At 52.5% G+C, this 23,879-nt stretch overlaps 2 protein-coding genes across 7 annotated transcripts in view; both read left to right on the top strand.

Annotated features, from left to right (window-relative positions):
* Positions 1-5,860: 5,860 nt before the first annotated feature.
* LOC102447309 (suppressor of cytokine signaling 2-like) lies at positions 5,861-15,898 on the top strand. 6 transcript variants are annotated; one of them, XM_075909870.1, is made up of 5 exons: positions 5,890-5,998; positions 6,898-7,046; positions 7,160-7,288; positions 13,610-13,860; positions 15,145-15,898. In XM_075909870.1, the coding sequence occupies exons 4-5, from the start codon at positions 13,710-13,712 to the stop codon at positions 15,618-15,620; spliced, it is 627 nt and encodes a 208-aa protein (XP_075765985.1). In that variant the 5' UTR covers positions 5,890-5,998; positions 6,898-7,046; positions 7,160-7,288; positions 13,610-13,709; the 3' UTR covers positions 15,621-15,898. The 6 variants fall into 6 exon arrangements, with proteins under 6 accessions (XP_075765984.1, XP_075765980.1, XP_075765983.1 ...); XM_075909869.1 differs by lacking the exons at positions 6,898-7,046; positions 7,160-7,288 and adding an exon at positions 10,454-11,235 and having other exon boundaries at positions 5,861-5,998; XM_075909868.1 differs by lacking the exons at positions 6,898-7,046; positions 7,160-7,288 and adding an exon at positions 12,776-12,894 and having other exon boundaries at positions 5,872-5,998.
* The window catches only part of SMIM29 (small integral membrane protein 29), a 35,253-nt gene continuing 17,261 nt past the window's right edge, over positions 5,888-23,879 (top strand). The window contains exon 1 of the mRNA XM_075909875.1: positions 5,888-6,024. The gene's annotated coding sequence lies outside the window, so the exon portion shown is untranslated. The remainder of the gene's footprint in view (positions 6,025-23,879) is intronic.

Genomic DNA, 23,879 nt, shown 5'->3' with positions numbered 1-23,879 from the left:
AACTCTTTTAGGATTCTTTGCCCACGCCTGGGGCCCAAACTATGGTTCTGATCAGTTGTTCCCTGTAAGCTGTGTGCTTGTGCAGCCACTCAGGAGAGATTCAAATGCTGCTCAGCTGATGAGCAGAGTGCCCACAGCGAGGTTTTGTTTCTACGGGTGGTGCACATGGGCACGTGTCTTGTTGCACACACAAAATGTATGCTGCATATGGATGGAAAAGCGTAGTGGGAACATTGGTTCTGATCTTCCCTAACCAACAACGGGGAATTATATGGGACATATTATTATTAAAAACTAGTCTAGGAAAGTAGCAAGTGTCTGAAATGTGCATGTGCAATGAGATATGAGCTCTGTTGAAACAAGGATCTGCTGGCAGCCCATTTTCTCAGTCGCATTTTTGGCTCCAGGGGCAGGCTGTGGCTACTGACCTGATCTCTGTGATGTAAGTTGACAGAAACTTGAGTATCATCTGCAGGCATGTTACACTATCCACTTCTGTCAAGGAGATTTTAGACTTCTGGGAAAAGTGCCCGGAATAGTACAATTAATGTAGAAGGGTTCTAATGGGGGAGGTTTTGTAGGAGGGTGGATCTGCCTCCCATGAAAACAGGGATTGTATAGCTTTATTAATGAATTGGTGATTAATTCATACTGATTAATCTCTTAGCCTGTTGTGGGCAATAAAGGTTTGATCTACTGTGGGCTACAGTATGATGAATATTATCGGTAGCGTTAGAATAAGACTCCCGAAGCCCATGAGAAAAAAAATGTGATTTATCACGTGCCTTTGTTTAGCACACCCACTAAGTGCACAAACAACCCCATGAACATTGAGCTACAATAGCCGACAGTGCAAAGTGGTGAGCCCCATGACGGGCATTGTGCATAGCTGTGCCTGGTGCACACTGGAGTGATACTCATTCTCTCTTTTCATCATCACTGCTACCATCTGTGGGTCCCCAACTTATCTCACCTGGAATGCCACTGTACTCTTATCATTTACTGATACAAGGTTCAGGCCCCAGGGTTTGTGTGGTTGAGCTTGTCTGTCTTCCAGGCCTGTGTGCCCTGTGTTAGAACAGGAATTAATACTTACATTTCACCCCCGTAGCCAAAATAAACTTCCTATCTTTGATGCTTGGCTACAGCCTAGGGGAGGAGGTGCTGATGAAGTTCACAGGAGCATTTACAGTAATCTCTCTTGCAGGTGGTAGCCAGGAGCGGTGGGGAATGCAATCTCTTGCCCTTCTGTAAAGTTAGTAGCTGGTCTTACGTGGCCGTCTGCATCCGCTGGGCTACTACAGATACACTAGCACCCTTCTAGGAGAGTGCAGTGGATGGACTAGTTCTTCACATCTTTTCAGGGAATGCTAGGCTGGGCACACTTAATTTTAAATAGCCTCAAAATTCCCGAGTAGGCTCTTACACAGCCCCACTTTTCTGTAACATTTCAGCACCTGAATGGCTGGAAGCTGGTTATCTGAGGGCACGTTTACAGGAGGCTTAGGGAAGTTCCGACAAAGCAGTGACGTTGAAGTGCTCTTATTCAGGAGTAAAGCCCACTAGCTAATAACTAAGGCCCTTTCGCTTTGGAATGAAAGTTTGGTTAATGTGCTTAACTTACACGAGAACTTCACGTCTTTAGCTGCTTCATTTTTGCTTTCCAGAGGGTTCCCCTGCAGGCAAGAATTGAGACCGCTCCAAGCATAAGATCAGCCATACGGAGTCAGACCAAAAGTCCATATCACTCAGTACCTTGTCTCTGACAATGGCCAGTGCCTGATACATCAGAGGGAATGAACAGAAAGTGACAATTTCAAGGGATCTATCCCTGTTGCCTCATCCCAGCTTCTATCAGTCGGTGGTTTAGGGGTACCCAGATTATGGAGTTGCACCACTGACCACCTTAGCTACTAGCCATTGAGTCCTGCCCTCTGTATACATCCTCTATTCTTTTTTGAATTCTCTTACCTTTCTGCAGTTGCCTGGGAGTGGATGGCCAGAGACGAGGCTTCCTTGGGTGAAGCTAACCCCCTCTTACTATGGAACTTGCACACTGTGATGGGTGTCCAATCCCCTTGCCAGCCAGGCAAGGTCCAAAGAGCTGCTCTGGGCTCAGGGAGCCCGGCCCCACCCAACCACCTTTGCCCTGTGGGGAGAAGGGTTCTGAAAGAGGGAGAAGTGTAGCTGAGATGTTGGCAGACCCAGGAGGGGAATGGATCTCTGCTCCTGCAGAAATCCTTCTGGAAGTTGAGAGCTGCTCCTGCAACCACAGCCAGTCTGGGCTCCCGAGGGGGAAAGGAGGGCCTGGTGCTGAACCATTGCTTCAGAGCGATTGTTACAGACTCATCTGGAAGCATTGAGTTGGGCTGCTGCTGGAGGAGAGGAGAAACCTGTGACTCCCTTGGATCCTTGTGTGCTGCTCGCCCCAGTTAGGGTGTGTGTGCACCCACAGAATCAACTGGAGGGAGGGTGTAATCTCCCACCACCTCTCTTGGGCTGCTGAGCCTTAGCTATAGAAAATCAAACTGGGGTGAGTCTAGAGCCCTGTGATATCCGAAGGAGGTCAACCCTGTGGGGTCACCAATGTCAGGGTCTGGCATGTTTCAGGACATACTGCAAGCCCTGGTTGTTTACTGGGAGCTGATGGTCCCTGGGTGGGCAAGGCTTAAATCCACTACCCCAAGGTTCCCCAGATCAGTGCCCTAACCCCTAGGGCAGCTGCTGCAGCTTGCTGGAGTGAGTAAGCTGCTGAATGTGGGTGCTGGTGAAAGTAAGTGACTCTTGAATGGGCCCCAACTCTCGTGAGGGGTTAAGCACCTGAGCGCTCAGTTATATTAGCTATCCATGGGGTTTGGCCTGTTGCAATTGGCTACAAAGGGCTACAGGAGTAGACTGTTCCAAAGGTCAGAGCTCAGTTTTCACTCCCAAATGCAGGGACAGTGAAAGAACATATCTTCCCATGCAAAACTACCCGATCTATTGATCCCAGCGGTACGACGGCTCAGGGCTGGCAAAGCTCAGTCCTCCTGGTCCCCCAACTTTCAACCCCAGCAGGGCTTCCTCAGCCCTTCATCCTTCTGTGATGGATAAACTGAGTTGCATTGAGTTAACACCTGGGGAAAGGCGCCCTTAACTGTGCAGACCATAAGGCTTCTGTGAGCACTTTAAAAGGAAGTGGTTTCTGCCCTCATCATGTGCTTGAATGGGGCTGCCCTCCACCCCAGACGAAGCCACCTTGATGCATGTGGGGCTTGTGAGGGGACTTTTATTCTCGTGCCAGGCAAAGGGCAGTTAGTTCTATTACTTTGTTGAAAATAATAGCAATAGACCCTAAGGCAGAAGTTTCTGTAAGGTGTGGCAGTAAGGCAGTAAAAACAGCCAAGCCCTTTCTACAGCATTGCTTGTACTGGTGGTGAAATACAGATCCTAGGTCAGACAACACCCAACCTGAAACTTGTTTCAACCCAGCTTTCAATCTGCCTTGAACACTGCTGCTTTATAGTAACAGCTTCCTGGGAAAGCTCAAAGGTTTCTTTCATGGGGTATAACAAGCCAGCATGACCTAATTTCTTTTAGGTGAGTGTAAGACGCCTCTTCACCTCCAGAGGGCGCCCACTCTGCATGTTTCTCTCCAAGGAAATTTCCTAGAAATTCATGGTTTATTTTTAACTGCGACAGGGAGATGTGTGAAGGGGGGAGGAGAGGAGCTACCTACCTCCTCCTCCTCTCTTCTCCCCAGCCTGTCTCAAGCAGAAGCAGTGGCCTGCACCACGAAAGGTCATTTTGTGTATCTATATTCCATCTCCGCAGTGTTCAGCTAATGCCCGAGCCAGGCTGGGCTGGATTTAGCCTGGGATTTTCCAAGCTGTAATGGAGTGAAGTGCCTGACTTCCAGAGACTGGCAGGGGGATAGGAGCAGTTTCTGTAGGGTGTGGCAGTAAGGCAGTAAAAACAGCCAACCCCTTTCTACAGCATTGCTTGTACTGGTGGTGAAATACAGATCCTAGGTCAGACAACACCCAGCCTGAAACCTGGTCCATTGCTTTATTTCTGGAGGGGGGGGGGCAGGCGCTCCTCTCTGCCCCATCATCTGCAATGGGACAGTGGAACCTGACAGGTCTCCTCTCTTCTCAGGCCAGAACTCCGGGGGAGTTCTCCTCCTCAGTGAGGCCCAAATGGCAAAACAAGGAAATTAGGCTGCGTAGCTACAGCTCCGGTGTGAGCTGCGAACCGGGCTGGGACTGCTGGGCTCTTACTCCATTTAAAGTGCAAGGCGCAGTGGTCCCGGGGTGAGCCTCCCCTTATCGACTAATTGTGTCGTCGATACAAATTGTATCGACGACACGAGTAGGAAAATACCTGTTCCTTAGCCCCCTTAGGTAAATGAATGTGTGTAACCAGCTGTGAGAGCCTCCCATGCCAGGGGCTGGGGAGGGCCAAAGCATCGATTAGCCAGGATGGGTAAGGAATGGTGGCCCTAGCTCTGTTTGTCAGAGGGTGGAGATGGCTGGCAGGAGAGAGATCGCTTGATCATTGCCTGTTGGATTCACTCCCTCTGGGGCACCTGGCACTGGCCACTGTCGGCAGACGGGACACTGGGCTGGATGGACCTTTGGTCTGACCCAGTGTGGCCATTCTCATGTTCTTCTCACCAAAGTGTGTCTGGGCCAGGGCTGCGGGGGAAGAAGCAAGGCAAAGGACTTGCCATCTGTGCAGCACTTGTTTTCAGCTCCAAGCCCAGCTCCTCTCACCGGCCGGCTCCCCTTGGCAGGACTGCGGCCGTGTGAACTCTTCATTCACTTGGATGGAAGGATGAGATGGGGAGAGAGGCAGGAGGTGAGAGCCCAGACTCTGCTTTAGAGAATGAGCTAAGGGCGGCTTTCAGACACCCTTAAAATAGGCCTTGCTGCAGGGTACCCAGCTAGGTGCAGTGGGAGGTGCTGGCGGGCTCTTGGCTCTAATCAACACCAGGGAACCCTAGGGTAGGTCCAGGTCACGCTCTCTCTGCCCATCCCTCCCTCCAAGTGCTTATCAGGCAGCCTTACTCATTTGTGATCTCGTGCCCCCCCTTGTCCCCAGCCATGAAACCCCCTACCTGGGTGGGATTTGACACCCCCCCCTTGTCCCTAGCCATGTACCCCCTGTACCTGGGTGGGGTTTGACACCCCCCCTTGTCCCCAGCCATGTACCCCCTGTACCTGGGTGGGGTTTGACACCCCCCCTTGTCCCCAGCCATGTACCCCCCTGTACCTGGGTGGGGTTTGATCCTCCCCTTGTCCCTAGCCATGTACCCCCCCGTACCTGGGTGGGGTTTGACCCCCCCCTTGTCCCTAGCCATGTACCCCCCCGTACCTGGGTGGGGTTTGACCCCCCCTTGTCCCTAGCCATGTACCCCCCTGTACCTGGGTGGGGTTTGACCCCCCTTGTCCCTAGCCATGTACCCCCCGTACCTGGGTGGGGTTTGACCCACCTTGTCCCTAGCCATGTACCCCTCGTACCTGGGTGGGGTTTGACACCCCCCCTTGTCCCCAGCCATGTACCCCCCGTACCTGGGTGGGGTTTGACCCCCCCTTGTCCCTAGCCATGTACCCCCCGTACCTGGGTGGGGTTTGACCCCCCCTTGTCCCTAGCCATGTACCCCCCTGTACCTGGGTGGGGTTTGACCCCCCCTTGTCCCTAGCCATGTACCCCCCCGTACCTAGGTGGGGTTTGACCCCCACCCCCTTTGGCGCGCGGCGCCCCCAGCGGAGCTGCAGCGATCTGGCTGCCGCGGGCCATTCTGCCGCACGACCCCCCCCCCCCCCCCCCCGGCTCCCATCCCCACCCGGGCGGGCTGCGGCTGCACGAAACTCCGCCCCCGCTCCCCAGGGAGGAGCCCCCTTCGCTGCCAGGCCGTGTCCGGAGCGGCGCCGGCAGATCCCCCCTGTCTCCCCCAGCGGCCCCGCATGGGATCGGCCCACCTGGGCGCGCTGACCTGCCGGCGACCTTGAGACAGGTACCGCTGCTCCGAGCCCTGCCCAGGTGCGCTGAGCCCGGCGTGGGGGGGCGGGGGGGGCGGACGGGTCAGGGTTTGCACAAAGGACACTGCGGGGGGGGGGAGCAGCAGGGGGAGCCCCCCTCCCCCAATGGGTCTTGTCTCCCTTGGGATGATTTTTTGCAGAGACTAGGCGGGGGCGGAGGGGGGGGAGGTTGTATCTGTGATCAGCAAAGAGTAGCAGTTGGGCCCTCCGGGAAGACCCCCCCTTTTGCAACGCTTCTTTTGTGCTGCGGCCAGAGCCGCCCCCCCTTTAATCCACAGTCCTGCCTTGCCCAGAGAAGGGGCACTGAATTATTGATCATTTATTACCAACCCCCCTTCCCCCACAGCCAGCCGCTTAGCTGCCCCCTTCCCTTAACAAATACCTATCAGCAGCACTGTGTGTGGGGAGACGTGGGGGGCTGGACTGGAGAGCATGGAGCTGGATTAGCCCATCAGAGGAGTGGCTGTCAGCAGCAGAGAGTCTTTCCAAGGCTGCTGTGAGCCTAGCGGACTGCAGCTGCCTCGGAAAGTGCAGCTGTTATTCCATTTCCCCCTGGATGCTGGGCAGAGGGGCAGGAGCGAGGGGGGCTGCCGCACCCCCAGCCTGGAAGCGGTGGGATTAGCGTGTGCGTCACTGGCTCCAATGCCCTACCCACGGGTGCTCTGCAAACTAAGGGAGTGAGTCGGTCCTCAAGAACAGGCTGTTTCGGGCCGCGTGCAGTGGGGGGTGCATGGGCCTTCCTTTGACCTGAGCACAAAGCACCTGTGGGAAAGCTGAGAGGTGGCATGGGGGAGGGAGGTGTTGGTTCCTTTGCCTACTGCTGAGTCCGGGCATGTTGGCTGGTTCTGTTGGCCTGTATGTTCTCTTCCACCAGCAAGATCATAGAAGATGAGGCAAAGGTCCTGAGTCCAGTGGAGGGTCCATCACATACAAGAGTCTTTTCTCCTATACCTCTCCCTTGCAAGTTGTTTTCTCCAGCGAGACAAAAGAAACCCGCCCGGGTGCAGTGGTGCCTGGGCTGTGGTCAGTAACCTTCCCCATCTCTGTTCCTTCCTGTGCCGGATCTCTCTGATGCTCGCCAATAGGGAAATGTGACACATCTAACTGCAGATATCTCCAATCTGGTTGATTGACAGGCATCGTGCTCTCCCCTTTCCCCATGCTCCTTGGCCGCTGGCCTGCCATGCCGGGTCCGGACTGTCAATCCCGTGTTTGATGCTTCACATGAAGGCAAAAGATGGGCATAGCCAGTTGCTCCATGCAGTGTAAGTGTCAGAAGCGTTCCTGACCTCCCTCAAGCAATCGGCTTATCCCCTTTATAGAATCATAGAATACTAGGACTGGAAGGGACCTCGAGAGGTTGAGTCCAGTCCCCTGCCCCCATAGCAGGACCCAGCACTGTCTAGACCATCCCTGATAGACATTTATCTAACCTACTCTGAAATATCTCCAGAGATGGAGATTCCACAACTTCCCTGAGCAATTTATTCAAGAGTATGTCTAGACTACATGGCTCCGTCAATGGAGCTATGTCAATTAGTTTACCTGGCATAGACAAAGGGATAAGTTTCACGAGGCATAAGGGGATCGGTCGGCAAAGGCTTCCCCAGCCGACAGATCCGTGTCTAGATTGCCGCGCTGTGCCGGATCAGCTGATCGTCAGCACAGCGTGGCGGCCATGTTTATTTCAATGAAGCGGGGATTATTTAAATCCCTGCTTCTTTTCCTGTGCCAGGTAAACTAGTTTACATGGCTTTGTCGATGGAGCCATGTAGTCTAGACATACCCCAAGTTTTTAACCACCCTGACAGTTATGAACTTTTTCCTAATGGCCAATCTAAACCTCCCTTGCTGCAGTTTAAGCTCATTGCTTCTTGTTCTATCCTCAGAAGCCAGGAAGAACAAGTTTTCTCCCTCCTTGTGACACCCTTTTAGATACCTGAAAACTGCTCTCATGTCCCCTTTCAATCTTCTATTTTCCAAACTAAATAAGCCCAATTCTTTCAGTCTTCCTTCATAGGTCATGTTCTCTAGACCTTTCATCATTCTTGTTGCTCTTCTCTGAACCTTCTCCAATTTCTCCACATCTTTCTTGAAATGCGGTGCCCAGAACTGGACACAATACTCCAATACTCCTACTGGAAATAATCACAGGTCTTACCAATGGTTGTAAAACTGCCTGGCAGAAAGGCTTAGGTTTGGGGAGCAATGGAGAACTGGTAACAGGGAACCTGGAAATAGAGGGGGCTTAGAGTTGAGGAGGCTGCAGAGGTGGAGAGCTTTAAACCATAAGCTAGGGATGAGGGTTCATAGGCAGAAATGACCAGGAGCTCCTTAAAACGGACTCTAACCAAGGAGGGAGACAAATATTGGGGGAAATGTACCAAGCCTGCCCCAAGAGTTACATCAAAACCAAGAGGAATCTCCTTCCAAAGCCCTCTCATGTCTCTGCTTGTGGGCCACTGCCCATTCTGTGCCCACATGACTAGTGAGGCAGGAAACTGAGTCACAAGGACCCATTCAGACTCGGTGCCAGCCTGTGAAGCTCTGCGGACGTCAATCCTGCTTTCACCCACTTACGAGCTGGGCCCCACTAAGAGTGTCAGGACATATGGGGGTAACTGCTCAGCATGAAAGAGGACGTGTGGTCCCGGTTCACCATGGCCCGTGGACTCTGTCAAGCATGATGCCCTTTGGCTTGTGCTAAGTTGTGTGTGACCTCCTGAGGGCTAATCCCAGTGTGGACCAAACACAGCGACTTCTCTGATGCGGGGGTGATGAAAACCAGTGGATGTGATTGCGAAGAAAGAAATCAGCCCAGAAGGCATGGTCGCTGGAGCACTCTTCCCTCTGCAGGGCGTGGAATATCGTTGCCATTTGCAAACGCAGGGAAAGGGGCCGGATTTGGCTGGGGATGGGGCTGGTAGCGCTCTGTTAATGTTTGACGATGATTGTCGAGTATGTTGCAATGTATTTTCCTGGCAGGTTTTCAGGGACAGCCGGTGCTCCCTTTAGGAGGCAGGCATGTCAGTGTCACGAAGCAATGGGCTCTGTTATTGTTCCATGATACCATTGTCCAGAAGAGATTGCTTCTGCCAGCTAGAGAGGGAAGAATCTGACTTTCCAACACATTCTTCTGCCTTCCTACTCTTTTTGTCTTTCTTTTTCCCTGGATGACTTGGTGGTTTTTGCAGCCTTTGGAGAGACTCCAGAGAAGGTGAATTTTCAGTGTTTACATTCCATTCCTTCAAGCCCTGGCATGTGGGATGAGCTGCCGTTCTCCAAGCAGATGTTGTTTTCCACTCTAGCTAGTAAAGGCTGCAGAACAATACAGTATGTGTTGCCTTGCATCCTGCTTGTTGTCTTTGAAAACAGTGTAACTCTGGGCCTCCAAGGACTTCACACAGCTGTCACTATGCCCACGGTGATACAAAATCGTGGGACCAGCAGGGATGGACCGCAGGTCTTTGTGCTCAGAGGCATGAGGTCCATGAGCTATTGGGGAATCTCGCTGACTGTTAACAGTATGGAGTCTAAGACATGCAATGGGCTAGTTAGACAGCTGTTATGTACACTCTCCTGTTCTATTTAGCAGTGTCTCGTTTTATTTTTAAACTGCTCTTTAAACTATAGTCAGGGGCTGAAACACTGGTGTTTTAAAGAGTAGTTCAAGCCAAAAATGGCTCCTGCATAAGAGAGACCGAAGACCCGGGTGGGGATCAGAACGGGAATGGTGCAGTTAAGAAATAATCACTTCAGGACCATGTCAGTCTGAAGGTCAGATCTCAGCCACGGGGGCTAAAACCCAGAGATGAGCTCAAGGCACAGAGTTTAGATCTGGGCTGTTCCAAATTTGGGTGGCATTTGGAGAGAAGTGCCCAAGCCTCTGGATCCAGTGCCGGGGTTATTTTTCCAGCCCGGTGTCCAGACGATTAGGAGTGAAGTCAATGGCAAGCTAAAGGACGATGCTTTTACCAGCAGGATCAGAGCGTTCGTGCAGCAGTGTGGGAGTGGTATTTTAGCGAAGCCCGGGGGGAAAACCCTCTTGGTCAGCACCTACTTGTCCATGGTGGGCACCACCATTCCATTCTTTACCCAGAGCCTGAAAGAGCCATGCTCAAAAAGCCCATCCGAGAGGGAGCATGCTGTGACATAAAAGCCTTCTAACCTTATTATCGCTAATGTTCTGCCTATGCTGGGGCTGGGGAGGAGGGACAGAAACCTCACAGCCACGGAGTTCTTGACTCTTCTCTTCCCTCCAGCTTTCTGACCAACTCCGTGTGACCGTGACCTGTTCTGTGCCTCAGTTTCTCCTTGGCGACGTTGTGTAGACACAAGAATGGACGTGGGGACAGGTCGTTGAAGACGGGGTGTGTGCGGTAGGGGAGTGTTAGAGCTGGGCTAAATGTTTACTCATGCGATATTTGTAGATGTTTGCCCTCTGAAGAGACCTCTGCGTTCAGATGTTGGAAATAACCTGGATAAGAAGAGAGGTGAAGATTTTGGTCCTAAAGCAAAGCTGTTCAACACCTCATGAGGCTCCTAAATAGAAACGACCAATGTTTGGATTCCAGTCGTACCCACGGGCCCTGCGGCGCTAGGTGCTGTACAAACAAGAGACAGTCTCTGCTCCAGAGGGCTTCATGTCCAAATAGGCAAAGCCGCCTAGGAGAGAGGAAGTGCACTGGGCTGCCGAGGTGCGGAGTCCCCGCAGCCCCGATTGCCGTCAGTGGAATTCGGAGGTGCTCAGGCACTTCTGCTCACCAGGCCACAAGGAGCGAGGTGCCTGCGCGTGAATTTAGGAAGCTCATTTCTGACACTCCAGGTTTGAAAGTTTCAGTCCAAACCCCACTGTGGAGAAGAGAGCCAGAACTGACCCTGGATCTCAGCATGAGTCTCCGGTCTGCCCCCCGCCCTCCTGCCTGCCTTCCCAGGGCCAGATCTCCGACCCGGTCATCTCAGTTCGTTCCCCAGACAGCAAATCCCTCTCCATGTGGGTGGGTATAAATCCACCTCATTAGGATGCCAGAGCAGCGCTCCCTCCTTGCAGCCGTCTGCCCCTGAAATGCGCTTGCCTCGCCTCACGCTTGAGCCCGACCCATCCCCGGGTTAGACGGGAATTAGTTCACTGGCAGACAGAGGGGAAGCGAAGGCTTTAATCAGCGTGGCCAGGAGCGTCCCGGAAGCCTGCCTTGTTGGAGGGTTATCCTAGGTAAGAGTGGAATGCAGCAGTTGGATGGAGGCTGATGCCAAGGAGCGGGGGCAAGCGGATTGAACTAGCCAGACTGTGTGTGTGTCGTATGCTCCAGCACTGAAACCGGCTGCCCTGTGTGACCTGTGCACGGTAGAGTCCCTGCAGCAGCTTGAGACGTGGAGAGAACTGTTGCAGGTTGCTCTGGGGCCGGGCTGCCTAAATCCACCAGCATCATCTGTCTTGTTCACCTCCTCTTGTATACAAGCCCTTCCCCTGCACCCATGCCCGGGTCCCCTGTGCCCTTGTTCTGCATCTTTCCTCCTTGTCGGTGCTTCCCAGTTCTCTCTGAGCAGGGGACGACTTTTGCAGGCGTGCACAGCTGGGAGTTAAGCACTAAATTCCTACTGGTTTCCCATGGGAGTTGGGCTCTGTTGTGAGGGGCGGGGGAATACCTGGGAAGGGAGGTGAGTAATTATCTGCCTCTTTGGTGATGGGCCAGGGGCTGGGAGGAGTCAGGTGAGAGCCTGCAGCTCATCTGGAAAGCGGCCAGGCAGCAGGAGCTGATGATCTGCCTAATAACGTGTATGGGATTGTTTTTGTTCCGAGAAATAAACTCTTCCCTGAAGGCAAGGACTGAGATTCTGCCACCGGTGGGAGCTTTCTCCCATGCCCTGGCCAATGAGTGCTGCCCCCCTCCGTCTCACATTCTCTGAGCTGCCCTTTGGGCCTTCTGAAAAAGTCTCCCCTAGAGAGACCAGGAGCTGGTGGGACGTGCTTGATCACGCTCTTACCAAGCACTGGGTGCTGGATTGCACTCAGTCCCCTCCGCCAGGAGAGGGCCATTGCAGGGGTACTTGTAGGGCTTGAATTCAGGCCCCGAAAGGTCGTCCGGTTTGAAACACCAAGACTTGCCCCTTCGACTGCTGGCGGGGCTGGCTGAGCGTTTCGCAGGTGCAGACTGTGGCGTTTGCTGTGCCTTCAAACCGAGCCCCTCTCTCCTCGGCCTGCTGTTCGCCAGCGTGGGGCCATCTGTCAGCCTCTGCTGTTTGCCCATGTGGCTTTGGTTGGCACTTCAGATAGTATGGCCTAGAGGTTAGAGCAGGGCTCTTGGATTCTAAACCCGCCTTCCACAGAGACTTGCCGCGTGACCTTGGGCAACTCACTCTGTCTGTGGAAAGGTGGGGAGATATCAGGGCACCTTGCTCCCCTGACGACTAGATGGGATACCACCCCAGGGGGCTTCTCTCATTCAAGCCCCTCATCGGAGCTTCCCTCCTCCCACGCTCAAGGGATCTCTAAATGCTGTTAACAAAACAGCCCTGTGAACCTCCCAAGGCAGGTGCTTAACTCACTGCAACTTTCAGCACCAAAATACTAACGGCAGAGGTTGCTGCATCTGCTGGCCCCTAGGGAAATGTGGTTTGTTACCTAACAGCTCAGGGAGGGTGGCAGGTTTTGGTACGTCTCGTCATCACCTTCCATTCAAACAGGGCAAAGCGCATGGGGGACTTTCATCCTGTCCATCTAATTCTTAAGCTGCTCTCATCTGTACTGCCAGGAGACAAAGACCTGCCAGTTTCCATGGCTGTGATCTGTTTTCCAGGGCTCCGTCCGTGCCATAATGTTCCCCTGAAGAGATGGCTCCATGTTATGGATTCTTCTCTGTATAACTCAAAGGTATAGAATGGGACAGAAAAAAAATCATGGTCTTGAAATATATGGAGATATACCTATCTTGTAGAGCTGGAGGGGACCTTGAGAGGTCATTGAGTCTGGTCCCCTGCCCTCATGGCAGGACCAAGTACCATCCCTGACAGATTTACCCCAGATCCCTAAATGGGACCCTAGAGGATTGAACTCATAATCCTGAGTTTCAGCAGGTCATGCTCAAACCACTGAGCTTTCCTTCCCCGAGACACTTTCCCATCCCAGAGCTGGGGAGAAAACTCCAGAGCCCTGGCTCCCAGCCCACTGCTCTAACCACTAGACCACATGCCCATCCCTTTCTTTTTTCCTCTCCCAAAGTCAAAATTCTCTCCCCCTCTGCTCCCTAATCTAGAGCTGGTCAGAGCCCTGGAAGAAAAAAATCCACAGTTTAGTTTGGGTAGAAAATTGTAATGTTGACCCAAAAAACCCTTGGTTGGAAGTTGGCTCCTTTGGAGCAGCTTTGCCCTGTTCTCTTACAAAGCTGCAGCCGTCAGCGTGTCTGCTCCTGCCTCTTGCTCTTTGCTGCTGTTGGATTTGGTGCCTCCAGCGCAGCAGTCTCATAAGGAATCCCGGCAGCAGCTGGCAATGATGGTCTCTGGCCATGCTCCTGGGCGAATGGCTTTGCAGCAGTTGGACGTCCTTGCGTGGTTTTCTCCTTTCTCTGCCCTTCTGTGTTGCCTTCTAGGTGTTGACGAGCCAAATGAGATGCCCCTAGTGATGGTGGCAGCACCGACCTCCCCTTGATCACATTCTGAGAGACCCTCTGGCCAAGGGAACACTGGACCATGAAGTCCCCCAGTGCTGTGATCTGCAGGGAGAAGCCTCCTCTGTCCGTTTACCCTTATGGGTCTGAAAGGGATGGCTGGGAAGATGCCAGGGATGGGGACATGAACTCAGCCCAGATCAGCTGCACCATAAGCCACCTGGAGCAAGCTGGTAAGGGGCAATGGATGTTGGTCCTAGATGCTGAAACCTGTTCTCACAGGCTACGTCTAGACTACTTGGCTCTGTCGACAGAGCCATGTAAAATAGTTTATTCGGCATAGTCAAAGAAGTGGGGATTTAAATCCCCGCTTCATTAAAATAAAAATGGCCGCCACGCTGTGCCGACGATCAGCTGATCCGGCACAGCGCGGCAGTCTAGACGTGGCACAGTTGACAACGTGAAACGAGGTTTACCGGAGTGGTCGACAAAGGCTTCCCTTGTCGACTGCACCGCGTCTAGACTGCCGCGCTGTGCCGGATCAGCTGATCGTCGGCACAGCGTGGCGGCCATTTTCATTTTAATGAAGCGGGGATTTAAATCCCCACTTCTTTGACTATGCCGAATAAACTATTTTACATGGCTCCGTCGACGGAGCCATGTAGTCTAGCTGTAGCCATAGATACTGGACCAGCACAAAGCTGCTAGGTCATCTAGCCTCGTCCTTCCCCCGCCCAAGGCTGTTCCCTAGAGACTGTTCTCCAGGCCTCTGTCTAGTCCAAGTCTTAGACGTCCCCGGCAGCAGCTTCCCTTATTTCTGTCCATTTGCTTTCCAGCCAAACAGCGCTCAGGGACGGGAGATGTACCCAGTTCCCAGCCATAGCAGTTCAGGAGTTCTGTAACTTAGTCGTGCTCCGAGAACTGTGCCCGCCTGGCTTGTCAGTAGCCTCAGCAGACAGGCCACTGACTGGCTGGGTCACAGAGACCTGAATTCTCCTCACACCCTTAGTCGCTTTTCAACGGGTCAAAACGTGGGCGGGGCAGCATGGCCTCACCCTCAAACAGGCCCACGGTCAATCTGGCATCTCACTATTGTCCTTAATCCCGATTGGTCCCTGCCAGTGTGAATTGACAGACCCCTTGAGTAATCTGCACCCGAGGACTATTTGAACTGGGGTAGCTCTGGCCCTAGAGGCCCGGTCCCTGTTGCATTCAGGCCAGGCAGTCCCTGCCCTGAAGAGCTCAAAGACAATTGGTGGAGAACGCAAACAGCTGGGGGGAACATGGGGAACCAGTGGGGTGACTTATACTGGTCAGCAGGAAAAGATTGGTCACAGCCCACCAGCTGCCCGCCCACTGGCCTTATTCCTCTGCCCCTTCTATTCCTGTGGCCCAGAGCTCTCTTGGGAGTCTCTTACATGGGGCAGCCAGCAGGCCCCTTCCCCTCCCTGTTTCAGCCTTGTCGGGCGACGCGCTCGGGCTGACCGGCCTGTGATGGTGCTTTCTTCCTTGGGCAGGTTGGTACTGGGGTGCCCTCTCGGCAGCAGAGGCCAGGCGCGTGCTCTGCCCAGCTTTGGAAGGCTCCTTCTTGATGCGTGACAGTTCCAGCCCGGACAACCTGCTCACCCTGTCCGTCCAAACCTCTGCCGGGCCCACCCACATCCGGATCTGCTACTGCGCCGGCCGCTTCGGCCTCGACGCGTCCCTCCTGGCCAAGCCCAAGCTCCAGAGCTTCCGGGACGCTATGGACTTGGTCCAGTTCTATTCCCAGGCCTCGCGGAAGCGAGCTGAGCGGCTGGAGCCGGCGGGGGAGGATGTCGCGTCCGAGGATCCGGCCATCCACCTGAAACTGATCAAGCCCCTGTATGTGTCCGTGCCGGCCCTGCAGCACCTGTGCCGGCTCGCTATCAACCGGCGCGCCCCGCAGGTGGCGGCCCTGCCTTTGCCTCTGAGGCTCAAGGACTATCTGCTGAGGTACCCCTACGTGCTCTGAGACACGCCCCCCCCCTTGCTCGCCTCACCTCCCCGTGCAACACGTGGGGCTCTCCCAGCAGCTCCCCCTGCTCGGGCACCATCGTTGGTGGACTCCGAAGGCCCCTGGTGCCGTTCAGCTGGGGTGCTGCAGCACACGGCAGCGGGGCGGATGCAAGTGCGAGAGGCGGAGCGAAAGGCAGGGATCCCTGGGGCTCGGGGGGCAGACGGTGTTTTCCCACTCTCGGGGCCTGCAGTCCCCAACCACGGCTGCTAATAAAAATGAACCGTCCTATTGTTGGTTCTTCTCCCATTGCTAGTCTGGCGCCGGCTTCTGCTTGGCCAGGGCTTCCCTCCTGGCTGTCAGGGGGAGAGGCGGGCTGTTTTGGTAGGGTTGGATGGTTGAATATGGCCTGGTGCACGGCGAGGGCTGAGATTTCTTTTCCAGAAGTGGCAGATGATTTTTCAACGCCCAAACTGAGTCCATAAAGGGGCTTGATAGTCAGAGGGTGGATGCTCGCCACTGCCTAGAAATCAGCATCCCCAGCCAGGCCCCCAGAATCACTGCGGGGAAATCCTGACCTGGGTTTCCACAGGGAGGACTAGATCTCCAGGCATCTCTATGGTGGAAGCAGCCGGGGGCTAAAACACACCGAAGCTCAGCTCTGCGATGCTCTATATTCCCCAGCGATTGCTTCTCCCTGCACATGGTGCAACATCCCTGGGAGGGGGGAGGATGGGGTCACCCCGTTCCACAGACCCCATCAGCCCCTGCTGGGCTGCACAAGCCCTGGCAGTTTTGCAGCCCTGTTTAGGAACACAACGGAGGCCGGATTCCTGTTTACGTGGGACTGGCAGGGTGGGCAATGCATTACTCCCCTGGTACGAAGGCAGATGAAATTCTGCCAGCACGAAGGCTTACGTGCTCCCGGCATGTGCCCATGCGCACGCTGCCTGGGGTTGGACTTCCAGGTTAGCCTCTAGGCCCAGACGTGAGGGTGTAATTCCTTCACTCACCATGCATTTTGGCATCTGTGTAGTTCTAGTGCGTCTCTCCCTAACTCAGCCCCTGCTGCGTCCCCCAACTAGGGCTAGGAACAAGTGTCCATAAAACAACAGACATTCTCCTGTTTCCCCTTAAACTTTAACATGGATTCACAGCCTGGGGGGGGGAGGTGTGTGCGTTAGGGATGTAATAGTGTAACCAGTTAACTGATAAACATGAGCTTGTTGGTTACCATAATGGTTACACACCAGCTCCCGGCCCCACTCCTGGGGAGCAGGGTGTGGGAACAAGGGAGCAGGCTTGGGAGCCGGTACATGCCGGGAGCTAGCTTAAAAGCCAATTCCCAGTGCGCACCGGTTCCTGGGGAGCCAGCTGCCACCTCGCGCTGCTGCCTACTGTAAACCCTCAAGTATACTCTCTGGCTACGTCTACACGATGAGTTTTCTCAGCAAAACATATGCTAATGAGGGACTCATTTGCATGATTTATCTCATTGGCATATTTTCTGCTGATCTGTTTTGTGCTGGGGTTTTTGCACAAAAACAAGCAGTGTAGATGTTTTCTTTTTGCACAAAACCTCCCTTTCCCACAAGATCGGTAAACCTCCTTTTTTGGGGCATAAGGATCTTGCGGAAAAAGGGTTTTTGGCACAAAAGAAAACATTCACACCGCTTGTTTTTGCGCAAAAACCCCAGCGAAAAAAATGGAGCAGCAGAAAATATGCAAATGAGATTGCAACTCACGCAAATGAGTCCCTCGTTAGCATATTTTTTGCTGAGAAAACTCGTCGTGTAGACGTAGCCTCTCCGTATGTATCAGGGGCAGCAGTGTGTAGCCACTAAGAATTTTTAATGGTTACACCGTTACTTAGTTAACTGTATTTTAACATCCTGTGTGTGTGTGTGTGTGTGTGTGTGTGTGTATTCCAGCATAGCCCACATGGCTTTTAATAGCCAGCCCCTTGCAAACTTGCTGCCTCCGCAGGAGGGTGAGAGCCTCTCTCCGGCCTTTCTAGGGAAGCAGGCTAACATGCCCATCTTACCATTCCGCCTGCGAGGGAAGGGGAGAGCAAATACAGGAGCCCAGCACATTTCTTGGAAGCTGCTGCGTCTCAGCTCCACCTGCAGAGGGAGGATGCGATGCCTTTTGGAACTACCTGCTACAGGTTTGCAATCCCTGCATTTCCGGAGCAGCCGGCTCTGCCTGGGGGTCTTCTGTATTGATTATCTTGGAGCTCAAAAGATTCTGGGTTTGGCTCCTGTGGAGCAGCCGAAAGACTTGAAGGAGGGGCTGCCCTGTGGCCACCATGCTGTCGGGGAGAGAGGCAGGTGGTTTATTCTTTGTCTTATGTCAGTGCCACAGCAGCTGTGGGGCAGGGGATGGTCGCTTGGGTCTGTTTGTACAGCACCTAGTGCAATGGGATTCTGATCTGTGACCGGAACTTCTAGGTGCAAACGTGGTATAAATAACCATGGAAATTCCGAGGAAACATTATCCACCAAGCCTGTGCGCTAGGTAGTGTGGGGTAGGGCAGGGGCTGGAGCCCCAAGAATTGGGCTCCGTTTCCAGCTCTGCCACAACAGCTCTCCCCTCCGCTTTCATGCAGGGACTGAGTTCCAGCCAGTTTCTCCCCAGGACAGAAGAAGGGGAGGGGAGGTTGTGTCTAGTGTCCTCGGTGGGGCTGCATAGAAACCCCCAGCCAGGGCTCCCTGTGTGACACAGGCAGAGAAACGGGCTGAACCTGGCATGATCCCCAGGCTCACCCCACAGGTTTCCAGCCAGAAACCCAAGTTGGGGGTGAGCTGGCAGCTGGGGGAGAGGGGCCGGCTCTGCGGTTAATTTGCTGCCAGCGTGTCTGCTTTTAACTGTGCAATCGCCAAGCTGGGGACGGTTTCCAATAAAAGGCGACCCCGTCAACTTGGAGCCAGGAGTTCAGGCTGCTGTGCAGCATGGGAGGGGCCCAGGTGGGGCAGAGCTGGTCCCTAAGGCCTCAGGCTATCGACAGCTGGAACCAAACCCAGGGCCTCTGGAGCTTAGTGCATGAGCAGCTAAGAGCTTGAGCTAAAAGCCGGCTGCCGGCCTCGTCCCCGGGGACTTCAGAATAGTCGACTAACCAATGAAAATTCATGAGATTAATCGACTATTCAATTAACCACTATTTAACATCCCTAGGGCGGGCCCTGCAGCCCAGCCCCATATGGTCACAGAAAGGGCTGGTGGGGACAGCCCCTCTCCTGCTGTGGCACAGGTAGGAGGGGAAGGATATGAGGCTGTGGCGATCCCAGCCCAGCGCCTCGTCCGGTCACAGCTGCCCGGGTACAGCAGCCCATCCCCAGTGAGGTAAGGTAATCCGGCCCCGGGGTCCCCCTCCACATTCCGTATTTCCCACCCCCAGCGCCCTGCCCTGCCTCCTGCACCTCCCATACATCCCTGCCCTGAGCTTCTCAAACACCCCAACCCTGATTCCTTCCCCCTCACATCCACAAACTGCCCCCCCGGCAGCAGCAGAAGTCCCATTAAATAAAGTCTGGGAGTACAATGTTGCATTGATGCTGTTATTAATCATCATGTCAATTATCAATGTTATTAAGTTGTATATTTTCAGTCTTGCAAATGGGCATTTTAGACGGCTCTTTGTTGACCACAGGTTCTGAATTTTGATGTAGTTCGGCTCTTGGGTTTGAAAAGGATGCTGACCTCTGGTATATAGTAATATTTTCAGGTATACCTTAACCCAGGGCTACTCAACACGTGGCCCACGGCCTGTGGCCCGTGGTGCGGTTTGGGTTTACGCAGGCTCAACATGCGGCCCATGGGTAGGATCCTTTGACCATGGCCTCCACTGGGAACACGCTCCACAACCGCGAGTCAATAGAATGGTCTTCTGTTGAGATGCATTTTAGTAGTTAAATTCCTGGACTGTCATTGCTCATTAATTGCTCCCGCCCCCGCATCCAACCATACCCCCTGCCACCTGCAACCATGAGCTTGCTGGCCTGGAACACCTCATCACAGGGTGCTAGCAATTCTCCACCAATCCAGCTCAGTTATTCCTCACTGCATGGCTGGGGCACTTGTCTGGTCTCGCTAGTGCCTGCCTATTTGACACGTGGTGGTGCTCTTAGGAGGGCTGGGTTCTCTCTGCCTCCTGTTCTCATAAGAATGCAAGAACGGCCATACTAGGTCAGATCAAAGCCCACTATCCTGTCATCCTGCAATGTCCAGTGCCAGATGCCCCAGAAGGAGTGAATAGACTAGGTAATCATCAAATATCTCTCTCCTGTTATCCATTTCAAGCCCCTGACAAACAGAGGTCAGGGACACCGTTCCTGGAGCCTCCCTGCTGCACCCAGCCCCCACCTTGGCTTAGCCATTCTGGCTACTAAAGTATTGATGAACCTAACCTCCATGAATTTATCTAGTTCTTTTTTTAACTCTTTTAAAGTCCTCGTCTTCACAACTTCCTCTGGCAAGGAGTTCCACAGGTTGACTGTGCGCTGTGTGAAGAAAAACTCCCTTTTGTTCATTTTAAACCTGCTACCTATTCATTTCATTTGGTGACCCCCTAGTTCTTATGTTATGGGAACAAGTAAATAACTTTTTCTTATTCACTTTCTCCACACCCGTCATGATTTTATAGACCTCTCTCATATCTCCCCTTAGTCTCTGTTCATTTTCTAAGATGAAAAGTCCCCGTCTTTTTAATCTCTCTTCATATGGGACCCGTTCTAAACCCCTAATCATTTTTGTTACCCTTTTCTGAACCTTTTCTAATGCCAATATGTCTTTTTTGAGATGAGACTACCACATCTGTACGCAGTATTCGAGATGTGGGCATAGCATGGTTTTATACAGAGGCAATAAGATGTTCTCTGTCTTATTCTCTATCCCTTTTTTAATGATTCCTAACATTGTTTGCTTTTTTGACTGTCGCTGCACACTGCGTAGGTGTTTTCAGAGAACTGTCCACAAGGACTCCAAGATCCCTCTCTTGAGTGGATATAGCTAAATTAGTCCCCATCATTTTGTCCCTCGAAAGCAGCCTGTACAGCTCCCAGCATGCCTGGTGGCTTAGGATGCTTAGAGACTTGCCAGTTCTCCTCCTCCCCCCGCCTCCCACCGGCTGCAACAGCCGCCGCCGCCCACTCGCCTTTTGTTTTATGGATCCATTTCTCGTTTGACCCAGTTAGTGGTGCCATCTGGTGCCTCCCTCCATGTACGCAAAGAGGATTACGCAGCAGCCAGCGGGGGAAGGGAACTGGTGCAGAGGGGCTTGCCTTCCTCTCCTGGCTAAGCCGAGGTGGGGGCTGGGTGCTGTGGGGAGGCTCCAGGCATGGACTCCCCAGCTCCATGTGAGGCATGGAAGATAACTGCTGGCATGTTAGTGTATCTCTCCATGCAGTGCAGAGGGCTGACCAGGCTACTCCAGGCTGCTACAGGAACAACCCTGTGCACGTTGCTCTCTGTTCATTATCTAAGCTTGCTCCTTCCTCCCAGGGAGAGAGGAGATGCCCATTAGCTCTGTGTTATGGGGGAAACTGAGGCACGGAGAGGTGGATTTGTTTTCAGTGCCCTGCCCCAGGTAATGGAATGAGTGGCTGAGCCTGGAAAACAAGCCAGTCCCGTCACCCTCCCCCACTAGACAACATTTCCTCCCAACAGATAGCTTTATTCACTACTTACACACAGCCACTAGTGTGGAAGGCAGTGGCTGTTCGTCAGGGCATAGCAACAGAACAGGACAGGACAGGAAGTGGGGTGTGGCAGAGCCAGTGACTTCAAGAAGGCAGAAGAGGTGTTTGGTCAGCTTGCTTCGGCTCTTGCAAACAGTGCGACTGCATGGTTAGTGGTTCCAGAAGAGCAGGAATTTGGATTTATGTCTCACGTGAAAATGTGGCGTGGTGCTTCCTAATGATGCACTGTGAGACCCAGGAGATGTGCTAAAGCAGCATGAATTGGGGGAAAATATTCTCAGCACATTTCTCTTTGAATTCCACTGTCATTTATCTGCCTTTGACATTTTTTTCGTGTCCGTTCCTCTGTCACTTCAGGGCACATGTTTCACTCACATGTGTACAAGGAGAAGACACATCTGGATGCATGTTTAAGGCACTAAAGTCAGGAGATCTGGGTTTGATTCTTGATACCGCCACAGGCTTCCTGGGTGACCTTGGGCAAGTCACTTGATGTCTCCATGTCTAATAGGGGCAATACTTTCTTTCTTCCCCCTTGGTCATTTAGGTTGCTTTGGGGGCAGAGATTCTCTCTTAGCATGTATTTGTACAGCACAATCTCAGCCGGATTATAGTAATACACAGTGAATAATTGTAAATTGCTCACAAAAGAGAGCTACGAAGCTTGAATATTTGCCAAAGGCACTGGTAACATTTGCCATTTATGTGATGTTTGGCTAGTTACATAAATTGTCCAACCAAGGAATGGGAACAATACCCCATGTCATTACGATCACTCGCCAGGGCCGTGCAAATGATCACCGCTAGCAAAGCAGCCGCGAGCCATAGGCCAAGTCTGATTCCCTGCAGCCGTTTGCAAATCAGGAAGGTTAGCTAATGAATTTGAGAATTTCATGGACAATGGGGCAGCGCAGCCTGCCAAAGTTCTTGATTAAATCATTCATTGTGAATTACTTGCTGTCAGATGCTGATGGGATGAATTGTGCAACTTGTCGAATTGCCAGCAGCACCTCATGCAGCACCCGGAGGGCATCAGCAGCCCTGGCCCAGCAGTTCGAACTTGGTAGAACTAGCTGAGATCTTCCCAGATAGTCTGGTCAACTTTCTCTTTCATTCCTGTGACCCTGCAGAAGCTGGGGGGAGGTTGCAGAGATGTGCACGTGATAAGGGAAGTAACAGTTTGCAAGAACCATGCAAACTTGGCCACCGCTAGTGGAAGCAACCAGCCCCTGCAACATACAGCTGGAGAGAGGCAGGGTGAATTGTGTGCATCAGACTGTTGCTGGCTCAGTTTCCAGTAGAGGCCAATGTTCAGAGCAGCCCAATGGTTCAGCCAGGCTGCTCTTGTGTCTCTAGCAGCAGCATATTGCAGGTATTTCAAAGGACAGTGGGCGGGAGGGAATAAACACAAGGTACCAGACCAGTGGCCCAATATACCATGAATTCCCAAAGAGAACCCTGACTCCAGCTGGAGAGCAGCTTTTGCCTTGAAGCATGAGAATGGAAAGTCTGGTCATCTTGGCCATGGTGCCTGCAGATGCTGTTGCTATTCTGATGCTCTTCATTCACGCTAGTGAGAAGGGACCGAAAGGCATCTGACCGGTAACAAGTTACATAAGTGGCAGGGCTATGGAGAAGACAGAGAATCAGGCTCCCTCTTTTTTTTTTTTTTTGCATTCTCTTAAATCATTTGCCCCTCTCATACCCTGCAGCAGTGAGTTCCCCAGGCTAATGATGTGGGGTCTGAAATAGTTACACATAAACTTGGAAAGATTAGATTTTTATGGATAAATGTTGGTAAAGGTCGATGTTGCTGTCCAGCCGCACACTGCCAAAACAGTATTTCCAGCTATCATCATCACAAAGCTTGGCTAAGTAAGGAAGATGCTGCTTGGAAACTTACTAGGGATTGATTTGAGGATAAGTATTTGGTATATTTTATCATGAGAGGTTGATAATTTGTGCTTTAATGGATTTTAACCTTGAATCGCAGTGCCTCCTGTGATTAAATAATTACTGTCTCATGGCCAGAATTTCATGCAACTGTGAAAATGTAAATCGATAAGTAAATGCTTAAAAATAAACATCCATCGTATCTGTCAAAATCATGAGAAAACAAAAATTGAATTCTGCCAAGCCACCTAGGATGGGGTTCTGAGCTGCTGCTGTTTTCATGTATAACAGTAATTCCCTGCTTTTAATCTTAAGACTTCCTCCTCTGTCAGTATTTTCCACTTTCCCATCTTAAATTTGACACTAAATTTGGGATCAGGCATAGCTTGAAATATCAGTTATTGTCCCATCCACTCTGTGTGTGTGTGTGTGTGTGTGTGTGTGTGTGTGTGTGTGTGTGTGTGTGTGTGTGTGTGTGTGTGTAATAAGCTCACATACCTGCTCAAGAAGACACATGGCATTTCCATTCTCACCTGCTAGTGCTGTGTTTGCCTTCTTGACATGCACATTAAGGTCAGAATAACCAAGTGGCACAGTCCTGTCTACACTGTAATCTCTAGCATCTATAACACAATAGTCCTTCCAGGTGGATAAACTTGGTTGCTCTGAAGAATAGGTAGAATTGAGA

Source organism: Pelodiscus sinensis, chromosome 27, assembly GCF_049634645.1.
Source record: "Pelodiscus sinensis isolate JC-2024 chromosome 27, ASM4963464v1, whole genome shotgun sequence".
In the NCBI taxonomy this organism is placed as follows: Eukaryota; Metazoa; Chordata; order Testudines; family Trionychidae; genus Pelodiscus; species Pelodiscus sinensis.
This window is presented reverse-complemented; position numbering and strand designations above follow the sequence as displayed.

Excerpts from the sequence above, each read along its gene's own strand:
- LOC102447309 (XM_075909869.1), top strand. The coding sequence starts at position 13,710 with ATGAAGTCCCCCAGTGCTGTGATCTGCAGGGAGAAGCCTCCTCTGTCC. Across the intron at positions 13,861-15,144 it reads AAGCCACCTGGAGCAAGCTG|GTTGGTACTGGGGTGCCCTC; the intron begins GTAAGGGGCAAT and ends TTCCTTGGGCAG.